This window comes from Scleropages formosus, chromosome 22 (genome assembly GCF_900964775.1).
Source record: "Scleropages formosus chromosome 22, fSclFor1.1, whole genome shotgun sequence".
NCBI classification, from domain to species: domain Eukaryota; kingdom Metazoa; phylum Chordata; class Actinopteri; order Osteoglossiformes; family Osteoglossidae; genus Scleropages; species Scleropages formosus.
Genome location: NC_041827.1, coordinates 13,510,028 through 13,527,414, shown reverse-complemented (window position 1 = coordinate 13,527,414; position 17,387 = coordinate 13,510,028). Strand labels below are relative to the sequence as shown.

Sequence of the window (17,387 nt, the reverse complement as noted above, 5' to 3'; positions counted from 1 at the left end):
TTTCTGACAAGCTTTTTATTATTTTAAATGAAAGTATATTTCGATTTATGTGGCAGCACATTTCATTAAAAGAGTAATTTCATTCATTCATTCATTCATTCACATGCCGTCATAAGCTCCGAACTCACTTATTCACACAGCTGGCAGCTACTATCACGAAGCCTCTCTAGACCAGAAAACCTTCACAGGTGTGGTAGTACAAAAATATAAACAGGTACTGACAGAATACCTGAGTGAGAGAGCAGACGGAGGTCTCAGGTATATTACGTTTCCATAATTATTCATTTGACTTAACCTCCAAAGTCAAGTACAGTACAATATAAAATAAATGCAAATTTCAAATATCAACAGAAAGTGACAGAGGAAAATTGAAGGTGAAAATACTGAAACTGACTAAAACACGGATCACTGGTGTGTGTTATAACTGTCAGGGTCAGGCACTGGGTGGGCCAAATTTACCTATGACCCCTTCCTCCACTGCATCAAAGTAATACAGCTGTGGCTTGGACTCAGCGAACACTGCAGAAAAGCAAGGGACATGAACTACTACCGTATTTATATGTTAAGAGGAAGGCTATGAAAGCTGCTGTTACAGCTGTGGACAGGGCATCTAGATGGCTGTGGATCAAGAAAGGTGAGCTGTGGGTTCAGGGTAGCACTGCCTGGACAAAGGCTGGGACCTAATCAACCCTGATCAGGTTGCCTGGGGAGGGGTGTCTGATGCAGAAAGGCCCAAAATGCCTGGTGACCCCTGGTTGCATGACTGATGATGTATCCATGTGCATCACAAGATGTATGATATCAACTGAAAAAAATAAATTTACATTGAAATTTATATTTATTCATTTAGCAGATGCTTTTCTTCAAAGCGATGTACATCTCAGAGAAAAATAAAATTTGTTGAATGTACGCCAAGTGTGTTAATTCCCTTTGTTTTCATCCGATTCAAAGCTAACCAGTCATTTCTCCTGTATCTAAAAGATGACACAGAGTTTGCCTGACCTGCCTATGACTCATTTCACTGGTGTTTTGTAGTGTTAAGTCTCTTACCTTGCAAGATAATCAAAAAATGCACACATGACAAGCAGTGACATTTTGGGGCAGTTTTTCTCTGTAGCTACATTTTTTCAAACTGATGCAGAATTGAAAGAAAACAAAAGTGCAATTCACCGACAGATGAAAAGATAAAGACGCAGACACATGCTTCTGAAAGTACAGCCACTTAGTCAAACACCACCATACATTACACAACTAGCAGTGTATAGAGTTAATACACACACATTTTCAGAACCGCCTGTCCCAGACGGGGTCACTGGGAACCAGAGCCTACCTGGGAACACAGAGCGTAAGGCCGGACGGGGAGGGGACACACCCAAGACGGGACGCCAGTCCGTCGCAAGGCACCCCAAGCGGGATTCGAACCCCAGACCCACTGGAGAGCAGGACTGTGGTCCAACCCACTGCGCCACCGCACCCCCCGTATAGAGTTAATAGAGAATCCAATTTAAACTGATATTGTAGTACAAGTTTATGAAGTAGATGGGAGACCTAAAGAGGAGTGGGTCGGACAGAGCTTTGTTTTGAGACCCCTCTTGAATATTGAGATGCATTCAGCAGTTCTGAGTCTAAGAGGGAGATCATTCCACTACATTGAGCACAGCAGCCTGACTGTGGTGTAGCCAGTGATAAGACTGCAGGAATCAGGGAGCAGATCCGTTGATGGTTTTGAAGGCCGTAACTAGAGTTGTGAACTACAGGTAGTCAATGGACAGACATAAAACAAGGAGAGACACGGGAATGCGTTGGTAGGTTGAACACACCTTGTGCAGTAGCATTCTGAGTCAACAGGAGAGGTCTGATGGTGGAAGCTGGAAGGCCAGACAGGAGGAAGTTGCAGTAGTGCGGGGGATATCACCATGGCCTGGAGCAGAGGTGGCATTGCGTGTGTTGTGAGATAAGGGTGGATGCTGCGGATGCTCCAATGGTGCAGGTGAAATAAGAAAGTTTTCCAGTTTGAGAGAGTTCCCAGAAGGGATTTGCCATTTTGGAGATGCTGAAAAGACATCCAAGTAGAGATGTCTGAGGTTCAAGCTGTGATACATAAGGACATGTCTGTACCTGCTGGGGGGAAAAGAATAGGCAATTAGTAGGCAATGAAGGAAGTTACTGAGGCAAGGAAAGAGGCAGAGATTAAGATTAGGGTGTCTTGTAGAGCACCAGTTGAAAAGGGCTGTGGAGAAGACAGGGAGCCACCTCAGACCAACTGGTATGATCTACCCAGTAGGCAGAACTCTAACCATTTCAGTGCTGTTCCTTTGATGGCTAGCTGCCCCAGAGAAAAAGGTAGAATCTGGTAGCTGACAGTATCCACTGCTACAGAAGGCCAAGGAGAATAAGAATAAAGGTATCTGGTTACAGGTGCATGTTCCAGAGTTATTGACAGAATAGGGAGAAGAGAGACCTGCCTGTAATTCTGGACTGAGTCTAGATCCAGAGAGGGTTTCTTTAACAAGAGAGAGATGTGGGCAGTTTTGAAGGCACCTGGGAAGCAACCAAAGAGCGAGGAATTATTAATAGGAGAGATCAAAGAAAAAAGTTGCAGAGAAATTATCTATAGGGCAGGTGAAGAGATGCAATCAAGAGAAAAGGTGCTAGGTCTGGATAAGAGTAGAATGTCTGTGATTTCACCTTCTGATAAAGGTTGAAATGCAGAGAATGAGACTTTGCTGGAAATTCTACCATGGTTTGAAAAGGCAGGTGCCAAGAACTTGGCAGTGATGGAATTCTCTTTGCCTCAACAGAATGAGGCAAAATCGTCAGCAGCGAAGGAGGAGGAAAGAAGAGAAGGATGGGTGAAGAGAAAAGAGAAAGTGAAAAAAGGGTTATATGGGAGTTATTGGCTACAGACAAGTTTATTCTGGAAGAAAGTAGTGGTTGGCTCAGGAAAGAGAAGAGTTAAAACTATAAGATATGACTGAATGTGAGAAAACTGCAATCTTTATTTGCTTGCTATTATCTTGCACAGTTTGTTCAGCTATCGATTTTACGGTAGCTTGCAGTAACATATGAGAGGATAGATCATGTTTGCATGATAATTTGCAGTATTTTTTGACGAATGTATCATTTTTTTGATCAGATCCTTTGCATATCATGAACCAATAAAAAAGTCTTTAAAATAGTCTTCTGAGGATGTATTCAGTCAACTACTGTATAATTGAGCAGGTGTGTGAAACACTGGTGTCCAACAGACAGCAATTCATATCAGTGAGCGATATGAGGGTCTGTGTGGTCAGTGTGTGTGCTGTGGTCATACAGTTTTTTCCACTTTCTGCAGTTCGATGGCATGTTGAACACCGACCTCATTCATTAAGCCTCAGTGATATGTGCGGTTTCCAGCAGTTTATACATAAACATTGCACATTTAAAGCTGCAGCATCAGAATAATCACCTTTTTATCTAATTGCAGTACTCACTTCTTCAATATATTATTAATCATAACTATCTAAGTTTCTAAATGATTGATGTTGTACAGTTCATCGTTTTGGCTTAGTTTATTTGCAGGTTCTGCCCAGAAGATAATAGTAAAAATCCCTGCATGAGTTGTGTTAAGCTTTCCCTTCCCTGTTAAGGAGCTCAGCAACAATTTAAAATAATATGAGGCCTTGTAAAAACTAGTCTTTTCTTTGTGTCTCTTCAGGTCTGATGATTGTCTGCGTTTCACTGTTTAAGTGTTTTGTTTATTTGGTCTCATATATGTTACATTTATTGTATGCGGAGTCCAAATGTGTTTCCAGTTCATCTGCTGATCATTAATGTGTCTGAAAAGACAAGAAATTCCAAATAGCCAAAGCGAACCAGTTGCACAATGCCATTAGAAGTGAATGAAAAATAAAATGCTTATTCTTTTCATTATTTTCTTAAATAATTAAAATGGATTTAATACCAAAAGGAATCTTAAACTAAAAAAAAAAAACTTAAAAATACTAAAGTAATGTACAGTTAGAAAAAATATTTATGCATTGATTTATGCCTTTTTGTTTTCCTCAACTAGAAAATGAACACCAAAACTTTAATTTTGGGTTAAACAGGCTTTCTCTATGGGTGATGGTCAGTCATTCATGGACTTACGTATTTCGGGGGTCTAGCAACCTACACCCTATGAAAAACAGTGATGACAGTGCGGTATTTGAAAGTGTGTGCAGTTAAGTTCAAAAATATGAAACTGGTTTCTGTCATTTTGAACTGCCTTTGTTATACCTCTCACACATATCCTGATGCAGACATCCTGGACTCTGTGATGAGCTGGGATTTTCTGACTGACTGATGTATGTCATCTTGGGAGAGCTGTATATAGGTAACTTGTAATAATTAATTAACTTATTTGTATAAGTATACCAACCAATGTCTACAACTGCTTGTTATATCTCTCACACATATACCATAATTACAGTGTAACACCACAGAACACAGTATTTCTGTATGCGTGTTTTCATTTTTTGTGTGTGGATCCATGACATCAATAACATTTCTGTGGTCCACAACACTGAGAATGCACTTTTACAAACTATTTAGATATTTGTGGAATGTACAGTATATTATGTGTTCTTTGTCATAATTACCATCAGGATCAAGCAGTCCAACCAGCCATTTCCCATGTATAAGTCTACAAGAGAACTGTTATCCCTCTTAAACATGTATCATGGTTACACTGTGAAATCACAGTTTTATTTATACAAAGCATGGTATTTCTTTCAATGTGCATGAGCTACATCCATGATATTAACAATATTTGTGTGGTTCACAGAAATTAAAATGCGTTCTTGTAGCAATGCAAGTGTACAAGCTGTGTTACGCACACATATTTCTAATGAATGTAACTATGAACTTCAGTTATGATAGTTTACTATTGCTTAGCTAAGACTTTCCTTTGAGAATTCTTATATTTTCAGTTTTTTATTATCATAAGCTAAGTATGTTCTTGTTTATGTAGCAGCACATTTTTCAAGAGTAATTTCAGTTTCAATTTATTGTGAAGAGCGCTCGCTTCACTGGAATGACGTACAGCACTGAACAATATGTACAAACAGGAGAGCTACAGAAGCGGCAAAAATGCATTTTTTTTGTGTGAACCAGTTCTGTGTGTGTGTGTGTGTGTGTGTGTGTGTGTGTCTGTTTCCATGTTTTTTGTGTGTTCTATATTCATGACATTAACAACACTTGTGTGGTCCACATTAGAATGTGCTTTTCCAAAAGATTTAAACACTATGCAATTTTCATGCCATCCATGTGATGTGTATGACATAGAAAAAATTGTTGGAAAAAAATGAAGCAACTGTTGCAGAAGCAGAATGTTTGTAGTATTTTTTATTGGTTTCTCTGTTGGGACATATCCACACAGGGCCGCTGTCACCGTACTAGAACACAAAGGATGGGTATGCAGCTACTATTTCTTTGTTGATTGGAAGTTTTTTTGCTTTTCTTCCTAATGTGGCTGGCTTACTCTGAAATATATATCTGTTATACCTCCAATACTGTATAATTTACTACAATCTTGTTGTGTTATTATAGTGAGAGCATATTAATAAAAAATTTAAATTCTTTGCTCTAATGGTCATCAGGATTAAGACCAAAGTCTTCAAGTAGCCCAGCCAACCACTGATCATTTGCAAGAGGATTCAGTCATACATATTATCCATAAACTATAGTACAGTACAGGGGGTGCGGTGGTGCAGTGGGTTGGACTGGGTCCTGCTCTCTGGTGGGTCTGGGGTTCGAGTCCCGCTTGGGGTGTCTTGCGACGGACTGGCGTCCCGTCCTCAGTGTGTCCCCTCCCCCTCCAGCCTTATGCCCTGTGTTGCCGGGTAGGCTCCGGTTCCCCACGACCCCGTATGGGACAAGCAGTTCAGAAAATGTGTGTGTGTATAGTACAGTACAATACTACAGTTTTATTTACACATGACAGTATTTCTGTCCATGTATGTGTGTTTTTGCATGTGTTTTGTTTGTGCCATCATATTAATAAAATTTGTGCGGTTCATAACAATTAGAATGTGCTTTTAGATGGTTTGTGACCTTTGTGGAATGTATGACATCTGTTCGTTGCCGTAGCGATCATCATCATTGGATGACTGATCTTCTGATCTCCATACAGTTGTCAGCCTCTGCAAAACCTCTCCAAATCATTCACCTCCCATTTCCATAGTTATTCATTTAACCAACCTTCATTTCCAGAGGCAGGTGCAAAGTCAATAACAGAAATATAAATTATTAATCTAAGTAAACACTAAAGTACACCTCATCATTTCTGGTCAGGCTACTGATTTGAGGCTGTCTGATGTTGAAAGACCTGAAACACCAGACCCCAAGTTACATCTCTGATGATGTTTCCAGGTGCATTTTAAGGTATACAACTGAAAACAGTCTGTAGTCTATAATGTTCAACATAAGCGGCCTTGAAGAAATATTCAAACCTCTTGAGAGTAATCAACATTACCTGGATTACAGATTATACTTACATACATTTTTCCAATTAGTATTTTTATTGTGAAAATTGTCAAAGTCAAAATAATTTATTTGTTTACTGATAGTTTAAAGGAAAAGAAAAACTGAAATGTGGTGCATCCAAATTGTCTCTTGAAGTTGTAACTCCAAGTTGTCTCTTAATTGGACTGAACTGGTTTCTACCCATGACTCATTAAAGTAACAACCACTTTTCTAAATAAAAATAGCATCAGTGGGTGTTGCTCTCTGAGATATAAACTGCTGTATGGGTGCTTTTGTGGGATCAGTGCTAATAAAATGAGTATATCTTATCAGTGTTATATGGACAGTTATGTTCTAGCTTATTTAAAAAAAAAAAAAAAAAAAAGTCACCTTAAGCTGTTTATGCTTCATGTCTTAGAGAGGGTATCATTGTTGGGTGATTCAGTGGTGTGACAGGTTGTTTCTTTTCCTCAGTTTCTGGACTTAAGATTCCCATGAAAGTCATGATACATAGGCACAGGTGGTTTTCTTTCAAGCGCAAACCCTATGTTTTGTTTGAAAATTGACTTTAATGTTAAAGTTGGGACAGTGGTTTGCTGTGTTTAAAACTAGAACAAATTTAACACAATGATCAGCATTTCACAATTTCTAATGCTATGGAGGCTTTTTCCTAAAGATTGGACCTTTACCTCATGAATAAGACCTGAAGAAGGATATTTCATACTTTTAGCTAGAGTACTGAAAATTGCATTGTACTCTAACTGCATCTAGTTTGGAGTGTATTTTTGTTGTACTTAACTGCTGGAACTAAAAGTGGAATACAAATCAGATGGACACAATGTTCACAGTGATCAAGAAACTTTACAGTATGTCAGTTGATCTGACATGTCTGAAGTGGAGAGAAATTTGTGAAAGATGGATCATATCTTCAATGATGAGAAAGTATCCAGTTGAGTGTCATTATGACACTTGACCTCATGGTTTTAATAACCCATAATCTGTAACAGAAACAGGACATAAATTAACATACACACCATACATTATAATGCGCAATGAAAAACATTAACAGCAATCCACTTGCAATTATCTACTAACTTACAATTATTCATTTAGCTGGTGCTTTTCTCTGATGTGACTCACAATGTTAAGTTACTTATTTATCCATTTATACAGTTGGGTCATTTTACTGGGGTAATTTTTAGGGCAAATACCTTGCTCAAGGGTACTATTGCTGAAGGTGGAATTTGAATCTGTGACCTTTAGATCCAAAAGCAACAGCTTTAACTGCTAAGATACCAACTGCCCCCAGTTCAACTTTATTGTGTCAATTACCTCAATCCAGGTTAGTACAGCAAGAGGGGATTGAAAGCAGAAAAATTCAGCTTGAAAGCCAATGGCCAAAAACACAGTGCCACCAACTGCCCCAGTTGTAAAAGTACACTTGTTCTAAGACAAACAATTCTCATTGGTTCTCGTGAATAGTGACTCCGTGTGATTGGCCAGTAGGAGTCTACAGGTACTCACTCCTTCCATCCAGCCGATGTAAGCTGAGACTCGGGTGAAAACGGTGGGTTTCTTTGGCGTGTTGCAACGGAGGGAAGACCCAAAACTGGTCACACCATGGACATAGTAACGTCCTTTGACCTTACAGTTCAGTGGGCCACCAGAGTCACCCTGAAAAGTAACAGACTTTGAGTAAATAAAAGGCAAGTTTATGGATACCTGTCCTTGATGGAGTGTTCCTACACAATTTCAGAAGTATTAATTGGATTTAAGCAGCTTTTAAAAAACACATAGCCATAAATCACTTTCATCAAAAAGTTAAATGTTTCAGACTTTTTCATAATAAATCAGTGTCAGGTGAGTTCACTGGAGTGACAGTAGTAAGAAGGGCTCCCTCACACTGCATCCAGAGTTCCTGGAGCCTCCTGCACAGACCATGGTTTTCTTGACTATGCTGCCCCACCAGTCACTCCTGGAGCAGGTTTCATAGTTCCTTACAGGTAAGTAGGCCTGCTTTAACACATCAGATAGTGGACTGCCAGCTGGAGAGATGAAGGTAGATGAGTCACAGAGGATGACAGTTTAAGACAGTGAGAGAACAGCTCTCACAGCAGAAGAGACCGGCACACCAGAGAACACACTATTAGGTAAACAAGTTAAAGAATAATGAATTAGACCCAGATTAACACTGGTAAAGGGCTGCTTGATTATTCTCACTCTGGGTGCTGCCCCAGCCTGTGATGTAGCAGGGGTTGTTGTTGGGCAGGATCTGTCCTGGTGTGGGTAGAGAAGCCAGCTGCACGTAGGAGTTGAGGGTAACATTGGAGGAAAGACGAAGCAGAGCAATATCATCCCTAGGGGAGGTAAGTGAGCCATACAGGTGATCACATAACAAAAATTCTCCTTAGTGTGACAGGACTTTAAAGTCTATATACCGTGTGTGTGTGTGTGTATTTTGTAAACTCATTCTTTGTTGACTTTTAGCTGTCCTATGTGCACTTGTTGTAAAAACAAATTGTTGTATTTGGGTGTATTTGTGTTTAAGTTGTTTGCACTGTCTTAAAATTCTAATAAAAAGCCTCCATGTGTAACATAACATTTCCACCACTCAGTTTTTCAGATATCATGACACATCCGTAAGCATACGTCGTAAAGTCGAATTTAAGTCGCCACAGTCACAGTTCCCATGGAAAGGCAGAGTACAGAAGTAGCTCACAATGCACATTCCTGGGTTGTTAATACAGGGAGAACATGCAGACTCTGCATGCCATGACCTGGATTTGAACATATGCTTGAATGTGCTGCTTGGATGCTGTTGGGGTACCACTGTGCTGCTCAGAAAGTCCACATCTCAATTTCAAAACGTAACACATTGATTTAGACAACAGTGGAAAATTTCACTGTATTTTTGTAGGCTAATTTCAGTATATTTCATTTGATGTAAAAATGGGACGTGGTGGCACACCGGGTGACATTGGTATGTCAAAGCTCTTTAGCTGCTCAGGGAGACTGCAGTTGACATGTTTCTCCCCGTGTTTGCACCCCCCACACACACAAAAGAAGACACCTGCAAACCAGTTCTGTTCCTCCCTTACCACACAAACAGCATCAGTGGTTGTGGTGAGTCATGATGAGCTTGATGGCATATACAGTAACAACTATTAGGCAAAAAAAAAGAGGCTCTATAGCACTTCCCATATATAAAGTGAGAAAAACTCTTCTGACTCGTCCACTCACCCACTGGAAGCATTGTTGGGGTCCCAGTTAGGGTGTATGTAGATGTTGGTCACCCTGACCACCTGCTGTGTTGGCTCATTGGCAGTGATCTTTTGAGCTCCAAGAACCACTCGCCACACCCCGAAACTATAAAGTAGTACAATATGCAAAACTGAAGGTATTAGGGCATGTGTTACAGTCTGTTTTCCATAAACATATGTAATTTCTAATAAATTAATCAATGAACTTCACATATTATTGGATACAGATTTTGTACAAGGTGTCTTACAAAGTGGGGTGTGGTGGCGCAGTGGGTTGGACCACAGTCCTGCTCTCCGGTGGGTCTGGGGTTCGAGTCCCGCTTGGGATGCCTTGTGACGGACTGGCGTCCTGTCCTGGGTGTGTCTCCTCCCCTTACGCCCTGTGTTACCGGGTTGGCTCTGGTTCCCTGTGACCCCGTATGGGACAAGCAGTTCTGAAAATGTGTGTGTGTGTCTTACAAAGTCAGGTATTTTTTATTAATTAGAAAGTATTTTCCCTTTTATGTAGCACCACAATGGAGAGTGTGGTGGCACAGCAGGCTTGGCCATGTCCGACTCTCTGCTGGGTCTGGGGTTTGAGTCTTGCTTGGAGTGCCTTGCAATGGACTGGCGTCCCCTTCAGCCTTGTACCTCAGGAACAGTTCACCGCGACCCCGCTTGGGACAAGCAGTTACAGACAGTGTGTGTGGGTGTGTGTGTGTGTGTGTGTGTAGTACCACAGCAGAATGGGGGTTTAAAGTAGAGAGCTTGAGTTTGCAAATACACACACACACACACACACACACACACACATTTTCTGAACCGCTTGTCCCATACGGGGTCACGGGGAACCGGAGCCTACCCACTAACACAGGGCATAAGGCCAGAGAGGGGACACACCCAGGACGGGACGCCAGTCCGCCACAAGGCACCCCAAGCGGGACTCGAACCCCAGACCCACCAGAGAGCAGGACCTGGTTCAACCCACTGCACCACCACACCCCCCAGCTTGTAAATAAATAACAATAAATCACAGGAACTGAACTCACATAGACACACAGTGGGCAGCTGTCATCACCCAGCCTCTCCTGACCAGAGAACCTCCACAGTTGTGGTAGTACGAACCACGTGACAGGTACTGAAGGGAGATCTGGGAGAGAACAAGACTTCAGGTACATTATATCTCCATAATTATTCACTTAAATGACCATCACTTAAAGGGGCATAAACCTCACTCTCACTTATAGAGGCCAGTAGAGCAAAAGTATTAATTTCCAGTGATGACCAAAAAAAAAACTGACAGGGGGTAAACAGAAGGAAAGAATTCTGAAACTGACAAAAACATTCAACACCGGTATGTATTTTACCTGCCAGGGCCAAGCATGAGGTTTGGCGACACTCCCCCCCACAACCCTGTCTTGCAATGCTTCCATGTACTGGGGCTTTACATTTTGCTCAGCAGGCACTGGGGTAAACCAAAAGACAGCCAACATTAGAACAATGTGAAAACTATCGTGAACCTTGCAAGAAATTGACTAAGATCAGTCAATGTAACAATGTATGTAACAAGGCATACTGGTAATGTGATTGAGTGAAAATCTTTGCTGTAGAAAAGAAGGTCCTTACCCAGTGCCATGAGCGCACTCAGCAGTAGAAACCTCAGCATGTCTGCAAACCTTCTGGACTCTGTGATGAGCTGGGATTTTCTGACTCACTGATGTATTTGATCCCGGGAGCTCTATATGTACAGGTGGCTTGTAATATTTGTGGAATGTATGTCATGTGTGTTCTTGGCTATAGTTTTAGTGAATTCAAAGCCAACTGGTTCAACCAGTCAAGTCAACTATTGCCCATGTGCAGGTGTGTTAGAGGACTCAATCATATTTATTGCATATATACTAGATACTATCGTATGGCTTAATTTGCACAAAACGCAGTATTCCTGTCTCTGTGTGTGTATGTGTTTGTGTGCAAAATCCATATTGAAAACGTTTTCGTGGTGCACAGAAATTAAAATGTGCGTTTGTAGCAATACACCAGTTTACAGACTGGTCTGTGTGCACAGACATGTAGTCCCCCAATAAACCTAGGAACTTGAATTATTATTATTTATTACTTGGCTGAGGCTTTTCTCCAAGGGATCTGGCATTTTTTTTTTAATAAATCACAAGTATACCAACCAATGTCTGCAGCTGCTTCTCCCAAGCGGGGTCACGGCATTCCGGGGCCTAGCCCGGCAGCGCGCAGGGCCGGAGGGGGAGGGTACGCATCCTGGACAGGACGCCAGTCTATCACAAGGCACCCCAAGCAGGACTCGAAGCCCAGGCATGCCAGAGAGCAGGACCCAGCCAAACCCACTGCGCCACCGCATCCCCCAGCTTACTATTTATTACTTATTATTATTAAGGAATATTATTTTTTAATTATCATCCTAATTGTGAAGGTATGGACGACGGATGGAAGCAGCAGTGGAGAATTGAAGTAGTGGACCAAAAGGTTTATTTCCCTTTACTAAAAAGTATTCTTCAAACACATAAACCCTCAACCAAGTACAAAACAAACATAAAGTTATAAAGAACATGAGGCCTATGAGCCATGGGCTTAGCCCTTATATCAACATTAATGCATCACTCTCCTATTCACTGCATGAGAGTAACTACATAAGTTTGTATCAATCTCCCTCACTAGTGCCCTAATACAAACCTATATAGCAATAGCTCCGCCCTCTGATTATACCATAACAGCCTCAATTTATTTCAAAATACATTTCCCCCAAAAATTACATCTAAAATAAATACTTAAATACTAAAACATACAAACAATACTAACACTTTTTACTATAAAAAATCCCTACATACATCTTATAAAAACATTTCACACTACACAGTAAAACACCCCTGCCTAGTTGGTTGTGCCCAAGGACTCCCCCCTAGATATACCCCAAATAGTTGACTCCATTGGGTTTCCAACACAAGGCACCAAACAGCTACAGGGTAAGGAAAAGTCTACAGAAATGTTCTTCTAAAAACAATAAATACATTCACTCCACAACAGTACACATATCTTTATAAAAGAAATATTAGTTAATGACAACCAGACAGATACCGGTAGGCCTTTCCCGGCACCCAATCTAGTTCAAACAAACAGTGTTAAATGAAATACAAAACCAGAACAAACAATTTAACAATACAAGATAAAATGCATGTGACAGGCAACAGCAACAAGGTTCAGCGTTACATTGATGGTACTTTGCCGGCATCTTGCTGATTCCTTGGAACAACTTGCCTGTCACAGCTCAGTCTGTGACACTAATTATTAACTCCCGCCACACACTACGTGCCGTGAGTTTAGAGACTGCCGCATCTTCCTTTTCACGGAGACATTTCTCAGAGACAGAGTTCCAGACGCCGTCATTCACCTAGACGGTCAGAAATGCAGCTCTGTCTCTGTGCGGTAAGGCTCGCGGTGGTGGCTTGTGTGTTTACATCAACACGAATTGGTGCAAGAACTCGGTGCTTGTCTCTAGTTACTGCTCATCGCTGTTGGAGTTTGTGACTGTTACATGCAGACCATTTTATCTACTGCAGGAATTCACCACTGTCCGTATAGTCAGAGTATACATTCCCCCCAGCGCAAATGCCTAAGGAGATGCAGTGTGAGCTGTGTGCGGCTATTAGCAAACTGCGGAATGCACACAAGCCAATCTCAAGTCGGTGCACACTAAATTCCATAAACATGTGGACTTTTCAACGAGAGGGGCAAAGGAGATGGATATTTTTTATACAAACATGCTCGGCGCTTTCTGGGGCAGAGCCCCGCCCTCACCTCGGGTACTCAGACAACATCTCTATTATGCTGTTCCCAGCATACGGACCGCTCCGCTCGTCAGACGCGCCAAACCGGTTCTGAAACAGATGAAAACCTGCCCAGCAGGAACCATCTCTGCTCCTCAGGACTCCTTTGATCGCACTGACCGGCACATGTCCAGGGATGCTGCAACCAATGATGACTCCACCAACTTGGAGGAATGCATGGCATCAGTGACCAGCTACATCAGCAAGTGCAACGACCACGTCACCGCCTCCAAGACCATCACTACACGCTCCAACCAGAAGCCGTGGATGACTGCCAAGGTGCGTGCATTGCCGAGGACCCGAGGCTCTGCCTTCAAAGCAGGGGACAAGGTGGCCGTAAGAACAGCGAGGGCCAAACTGTCCCGGGCCATCAGAGAGGCAAAGCGCGCACACGGCCAGAGAATCCACAGCTACTTCAAGAACGGCGGCGACACGCAGCGCGTTTAAAAGGGCATCCAGGCCATCACCAACCGCAGGACAACTTCACCTGCCTGTGACAGTGATGCCTCCCTTCCAGACGCACTGAACAACTTCTACGCTCGGTCTGAGGCGCAGAATGACGTGGCGGCGAGGAAGACCACCCTTCCTCCCAACAACCAGATGCTATGTCTTGCCACGGCTGATGTGAGGAAAACGCTATGCAGAGTCTACCCATGGAAAGCTGCTGGACCAGAAAACAACCACCCAACCACACATGCACACCCAAACTCAACTGAACACCATTCCATTCCCTTTGCAATTTTTTTGTTTTACATTCATGTTTACATTTTTACAGCATTTATTATCATATTGTAATATAATGCTTTTTTTATCGCATGTATTATAAGATGGGGGGGCGCGGTGGCGCAGTGGGTTGAACTGGGTCTTGCTCTCTGGTGCGTCTGGGGTTCGAGTCCCACTTGGGGTGCTTTGCAACAGACTGGTGCCCTGTCCTGGGTGTGTCCCCTCCCCCTCCAGCCTTATGCCCTGAGTTGCTGGGTTGGGCTCCGGTTCCCCTTGACCCCGTATGGGACAAGCGGTTCAGAAAATGTGTGCCTGTGTGTGTGTATTATAAGATATTATTCTTTTACGTAGCACTGTGGTCCTGGAGGAACGATGTTTTGTTTCTGTTTCGTTTCAGGCTGGGAGGGTTAGTTGCAGCTGCACGTGCTTGTGGACAACGTGTCTTTTGACTCACAGCATCATTTCCCTGTGCATTAGTGTTCCGATAAATGTTTTTGATGAATGCTGCCTGTGTGCTCTTCTTTGCCAGTCCAAACCCAGCAAGGTGTGGTTTCCTCATTGACTGATGTGTTTGATTCTGGGAACTCTATACATGGGTAGCTTGTAATATCTGTGGAATGTTTATCATGTGTGTTCTATTTTTTAGCTCTTTTCAAAGTCAACTGGTTCGACTGGTCAAATCAACTACTGCCCATGTGCAAGTATGTTAGAGGACTCACATTTCTTACATACATACTATAGCATGGTTTTATTTGCACAAAAGACAGTATTTTTGTGTGTGTGCGTGCGCATGTAAAATCCATATTACAATTTTTCTCAGTTGTTCTGACACATTTCTCCAAGCAAACGCAATTCCTCTGAAAACAATTAACAGAGCCAACTGAACATACTCTTAGCTTGACCAAACAGTTCAATTCCACTGGATACTGAAGTACTGCCTTTTATTGTACTAATGCATTTACTAAAAATAAATACTAACATCAACAGTAGAAGTGTGTCCTCTGTTGATTGTAAAGTATAATATAGCCTGATGTACAAATACAGGAATGCAAATACACGTGAAGTTCTTTACTGAGGAGTTCTGTTGTGTAACAATGAGTTGTCCAAAACAAAAAACATATATACATATATATATGCACTGCAATCACTGAACATCATTGATTATGCCTCTCATTCGCATCTGGCCAGAGAATTTCATCTACATCACAGCATATATTGTCGCGAGCCATGCATCTTGGGAAAAACGCCACGAATGCTGAATCCATGCTTGACAAGCTTCGGCCTCAACATCTCCACAGGGCTCTTCCATTTCTTGAAGAAGACTTACTTGGCTGTAAGGTGTTGTGTTTTGAATATTGTATAACCTCAGGGACAAGTGTTACAGTTTTTCTCAATCGTTTTGTCACATTTCTCCAAATTAATGTAATTGCTCTCAAAACAATTAACACAGCCAACTGAACATACTCTTAGCTTGATCAAACAGTTCAATTCCACTGCATAATGAAGTACTGCCTTTTCTTCTACTAATGCATTTACTAAAATTAAATACTAACATCAAACGTACAATTGTGTCGCCTATTGATTGTATATCATAGTCCGATGTACACACTCAAATACATGAATGCAAATACACGTTTATCGTGAAGTTCTCTACTGAGGAGTTCTGTTGTATAAAAGAAGCTACTGCCTCAACATCTCCACAGGCCTCTTCCATCGCTTGAAGAGGCCTATGGACTGCACCTCCGCGGACTCATCAGTTAAGATCCTGAAATTCGCTGATGACACTACAGTCATAGGACTCGTCAAGGACTGCGATGAGTCTGCATACAGGTGGGAGGTGGACCGGCTTTCTTTGTGGTGCAGACACAACAACCTGGAACTCAATACCAGTAGGATAGTGGAGATGACATTTTTTAAGAAAGTACCTTCTCCTCTGCCACCACTCGCTATCCAAGGTTGTACTGTGTCCAGCACTGATTCCTTCAAGTTCTTTGGTACTATCATCTGCAAAGACTTGAAGTGGGAGAAGAACATCACTACCATAGCAAAGAAAGCCCAGCAGAGGATGTACGTTCTCCGCCAACTGAGGAAGCACAACCTGCCGAAGGAACTGCTGTGCCAATTTTACAGGGCCACCACGGAATCCATACTATGTTCATCAATCACTGTGTGGTTCAGCTCTGCCACCCAATTGGACAAGCGCCGCCTTCACAGACTGGTTAATTCAGCAGAGCGCATCACCGGGACCAACCTGCCTTCCCTCCAGGACCTGTACATGTCCCGTGTCAGGAAAGGGGCTGAGAAAATCGTAGGGGACCCCTCACACCCAGCTCACTGTCTGTTTACCCTACTTCCCTTGGGCAGGCGATACATACTAATCAAAACAAGAAGTACCAGACACCAAAACAGCTTTTTCCCGGCAGCCATAAAGATTCTGAACACCCTCCTATAACTGCTATCTTCACTGGACTTTTTACTACTACTGTACCCTACTTGTTCAGCATTACACCCATGTGCAGTATGTTCTTACATCTTTTGTGCAACATCGTGTGCAATATGTTTCCTTATACCTTTTGTGCAATTTCATATCCATGTGCAATATGTTTCTTTATATCTTCTGAGTAACATCATACCCATGTGCAATATGTTCTCCAAATAACTGACAATCACTGCACTATAATGTTACTTTATGATACAGGACAACGCGTACTTTTTTTCTGTGCTTGGTCATTTAGTTGAATTATGTCTGCATGGTTTTATGTTCTGTCTGCATTATGCTATGTTCTTGTCTGCTGCATTATCGGTAATCATGTTTGTATTAGTCTATGTCTAGTTCAGTATGTGCTTATGTAGTCTGTATGTGTGAATGTGCACTGTAGTTTTGCTCTAAACCAGAAGAAAATTCCTTGTATGCTCATGTATACTTGGCTAATAAAGCTGATTCTGATTCTGTAAGGGTTGTGATCATACACTTTCCATCTCCAACAGGAGAAGAACTCCTCAACTGGATTCAGGAAAGGAGAATATGGCGGAAGGAACACCACCCTGAAATGTGGATGATGCTCAAATCACTCCCGCGCCAGCGCCG

General features: G+C 42.0%; 1 protein-coding gene across 1 annotated transcript; it reads right to left on the bottom strand.

Annotated features, from left to right (window-relative positions):
• Positions 1-7,070: 7,070 nt before the first annotated feature.
• On the bottom strand, positions 7,071-11,423 carry LOC114909364 (elastase-1-like). The gene is made up of 8 exons (XM_029247977.1): positions 11,349-11,423; positions 11,090-11,187; positions 10,772-10,872; positions 9,724-9,849; positions 8,704-8,840; positions 8,386-8,528; positions 8,008-8,157; positions 7,071-7,481 (listed from the first exon to the last, which is right to left on the bottom strand). Exons 1-8 carry the CDS (start codon positions 11,386-11,388, stop codon positions 7,467-7,469), a joined length of 810 nt encoding a protein of 269 aa, XP_029103810.1. The 5' UTR covers positions 11,389-11,423; the 3' UTR covers positions 7,071-7,466.
• Between the last annotated feature and the right edge of the window lie 5,964 nt (positions 11,424-17,387).